Raw genomic sequence first — 3,472 nt, 5'->3', positions numbered from 1 at the left:
GAGAAAGAAGCCCCCTGCCTATAAGTCACTGCTTTTTGGCAGCCACATAGATTATCATTTACAATCTAAAAATGAGTCTGTGTCACATTTATTGAAATTACTTAGCAAAGATCTCCTATCATTTTTGACGAACTAATCAAAGATTGGATGCTCAATTATTTTCTTTACAGAATTAGTTCTGTTCTTTGTCCTGAATCCATAACTTTTCTTTCCACTGGAGGGAAGAAAAAGACCTAAGACAAATTTCTTGGAAGGCGTATTATTTCCTGCCCTGGGGTGATGGGGAGCATAAAGCTGATAGCTGAATGATTTCAGTTACCTAATAGCAGCCGCTCTCTCTCCTTCAGCCAAAACATATCGACTCTTGTGTTCCGCTGCAGTCATAAATAGGAATTATTGATGCCTCAACAGTAAAACTGAACACAACAAAAAAGAGTTTGGCCAGACACCAGTTTAGTACCGCAAGGAAGAGATGTTATTTTGGGTTTTGAACTTTAAAAACCCAATCAGACTCAAAGTTAAAAATTTAATCTAAAAAATCAGCAGTTATTCTGTTTATGCTTTTTAAAAAATAGATGGGAAGATTAAATAGGCGACCACCTGTAGGGCAAAGGACTGTTCTAAATACCAAAAACAACAGGAGGGTGGGCTTTTGAAGTCTTTTCTAAAACCAACCGTTAGTGAAATCTAAAATTCTTGATGAAACTAAAAATTGTATGACTCGGTCACACGTGGATGTGGCCAACGTCGGTCGGCAGACGTAAAGATGGCTTTGACATTGCCCATCGGTCTCTTTCGGGAAGGTAAAATTAAATCACCACTTGGTTGAAAGTGGACTTCGGGACAGATCGTCTCAGTCTGCCTCCCTTCGTGCCTGAGTGTTAATCTCTGTTAGTTCCACCATTCTAAAAATCCTGCTAGAATCTATTCTGAAAGGAACGTATGCCTTGCCTGATCTGATTCATAACGGAGTTAATAGGTAAAAAGGGCGAGGTATGGTGTTTGGAATGCAGTTCTGGAAGTTAGGAGTGTTGGGGGAGTTCCTGTCTTCAGAGGTCTCTGCCTCCTGCCTGCCTTCATCGTCTGTTCGCGGCGTCGTGGCCGATGCTCCGTGCTGCAGACGGGAGGGCCAGCGGGGCTGCGGCCGGGAGGCGATCGGTGTCCCGCGTCTACTGGAGAATGCAGTAGGGACTCTCCTCCCTGGGCTCAAAGGGAAAAACCGACGGGGTGGGTCGACATGAAGAGCCGTTGCAAGTAGGTTTGGGGCTGACGCCGAAGTTCCAGCACGATCCTAGCCCACAAAACTACGTGACCAGCAGAGAGTTCTCAGAGTAATACTTTTCACCAGTCATCTTGAAAAGAAACTAAATGTGCTGTTTTGCTGTTTTGTCACTATGCCCTGCCTGGTGGCCAGACGCAGTCAGTTAGCACGTGTCTCCCACGGCGCTCTGGGCTAGGCTCTCCCGTCTCAGTCTAATGGCGTCTTTATCTGGTGACCGCTGCGTGTGACAGTGCTGTGTGCCGAATTACTCCTCGCCCCGCTTCCTTGTCCTGTTCCCATCCTAAAGATTAGTAAGACTTTCTCATCCTCTAAGATAGTTATTGTCATCGTTAATACACTTACGGCATAACTCCTAGCTAGGTCCCTCCAACCAACAGGTTGAGAAGCTACTGTCGTCTCAAGCATAATCTATTAATTTTCTGATCGATAGCGGGCACTAGCTAAAACATATACTAAAAACTATATCAGGGCTGAATAATTTGAAATTTCATGTATCATGGTTTATCTCTGTTTCTAAAATCCAAATAGTAATCAAGTTTTATACCACTCATTGATCAGAGGTACTTAGAACTGAAAGTCAGCTAACTCACTGAGCTTAACTTTACAGCTTGACATTGTGAAGTTCAGTGTGCTCGGGAAATGTAAATTTATGGGTAGATTTTCTTTATTAATGGATACCAGTGGCCTGTATTGAAGGTAAAACCTTTAGCAAATAATTACCAACTTAATTTCTGTGTAAACAGGGTAATTCCTAAATTGCTGATGGTCTTTCCTGCTGAACTTTAATGTCAAAATAAATCGTCTTAGTAGTAAGTGCCTTTCCTTATATGTAGATTTTATTCATATTAATTGAAAGTGCTTTTTCATCATTTGTAGACTAACCTCTCCCAGATTTTTACATAAATATGAAAATATCTCTGCACTAAGCAATTAATAAAAGATGAGCGGCTTCAACACGGACGTCCCAAGGTTTCTGTTAGAAGTTAGATTTGAAATCTAAGTAACTTCCCTCGTTCTCTCTTCAATTTCTTAGACACCAATTTGCTTCAGGAGATAGAGTGGCCGTTTAAAATGAGTAATTAATATCATTTATGAGAATTGAGTTTTCTCGACATACTAGGTGTGATCTGGGGTACACACCAAGCCCCCAGGTCTGCTTCGTTAAGTACAGATTTCGTAAACGTGATTGCTGTCGCTGCGCTCATTCGGATTAACTGCCTTCGCCTTTTGACCATGAACACCGACAGGCAGCATCAAAGGGAAGTGAGGGTAAAACCAGTAATAAGGGAACGTGTACACTTCCCTTCGTCTTCCTCCCTGTCCCAGGAACGGTTTCTGGCACAGGAACCGGCAGCAGGTCTGTCTAGATGTGGAAACCTTCCCCGGGTTCCCGCCCTGTCGGTCCTGACACTGCTCTAAGCCAAAGGACGCTTGACCCAGTCTGTCCTTATCCGCATCTGATCTGTTGTGTGCTGGGCCCCCGCACCGCTGTCCTGAGCCAGTCTGTCCTGCCTGGCCTTGTTTCGGAAAACTCTGAGGACACTGTGCACAGTCCCGTCACCCTCCTCTCCCCCAGATAACACACAGCCCTGTGGCTTCGACTCCTCTCTGCGTCTCTGCTTCCGCCAGGTTGGGTCTAATCGAACATCCAAATGATCATATGCATCGCATGGAAAGTTTCTTTGAAAAATTGTCTGTCCTTCCAGAGATTTAAAAATGTGCTGTGGTGAAACGTTTAATTTTGCACATTGTGGCTTTAGACCTGTGCCTCGTAGGATGTATGCTTTAAATTTTTTAATTTTAAGATTTTGCTTTATTCCTAGCCCTTGTGGTAGCCGTTCTGCGCTTCATACAGCTGAAACCAAAGGTTTTAAACCCATGGCTGAATATTAGTGGATTGGTGGCGCTGTGTCTGGCTTCCTTTGGAATGACCTTACTTGGTAATTTTCAGGTACTTCATTTGGCCTTTTTCACCTCACTCTCTCACTGGTAAGACCTTGGCCCGTGTGATCATCAAAGCCACCGACGCGGGGTCACTATATGCTCCATATAATTCTGCACAGACCTTAACAGTTAGGAGCACTGGTCCCCCCGAGCTTGTGTGACACAGGGGAGGGTGTTACCTGTGCATCTGAAATATAGCATGGCCACCGGGAAAAGTAGCTGCTAGAATATATATTTCCTACAAAA

General features: G+C 44.0%; 1 protein-coding gene across 1 annotated transcript in view; it reads left to right on the top strand.

The window, feature by feature from the left end:
- Nucleotides 1-2,515: 2,515 nt before the first annotated feature.
- The window catches only part of TMEM150C (transmembrane protein 150C), a 27,245-nt gene continuing 26,288 nt past the window's right edge, over nucleotides 2,516-3,472 (top strand). Inside the window, exons 1-2 of the mRNA XM_012647144.1 lie at nucleotides 2,516-2,639; nucleotides 3,088-3,233. Coding sequence (XP_012502598.1) covers nucleotides 2,516-2,639; nucleotides 3,088-3,233 — 270 coding nt within the window. The remainder of the gene's footprint in view (nucleotides 2,640-3,087; nucleotides 3,234-3,472) is intronic.

The sequence above is a fragment of the Propithecus coquereli genome, unplaced genomic scaffold, assembly GCF_000956105.1.
Source record: "Propithecus coquereli isolate 6110/MARCELLA unplaced genomic scaffold, Pcoq_1.0 Scaffold26, whole genome shotgun sequence".
NCBI lineage: Eukaryota > Metazoa > Chordata > Mammalia > Primates > Indriidae > Propithecus > Propithecus coquereli.
This window is presented reverse-complemented; position numbering and strand designations above follow the sequence as displayed.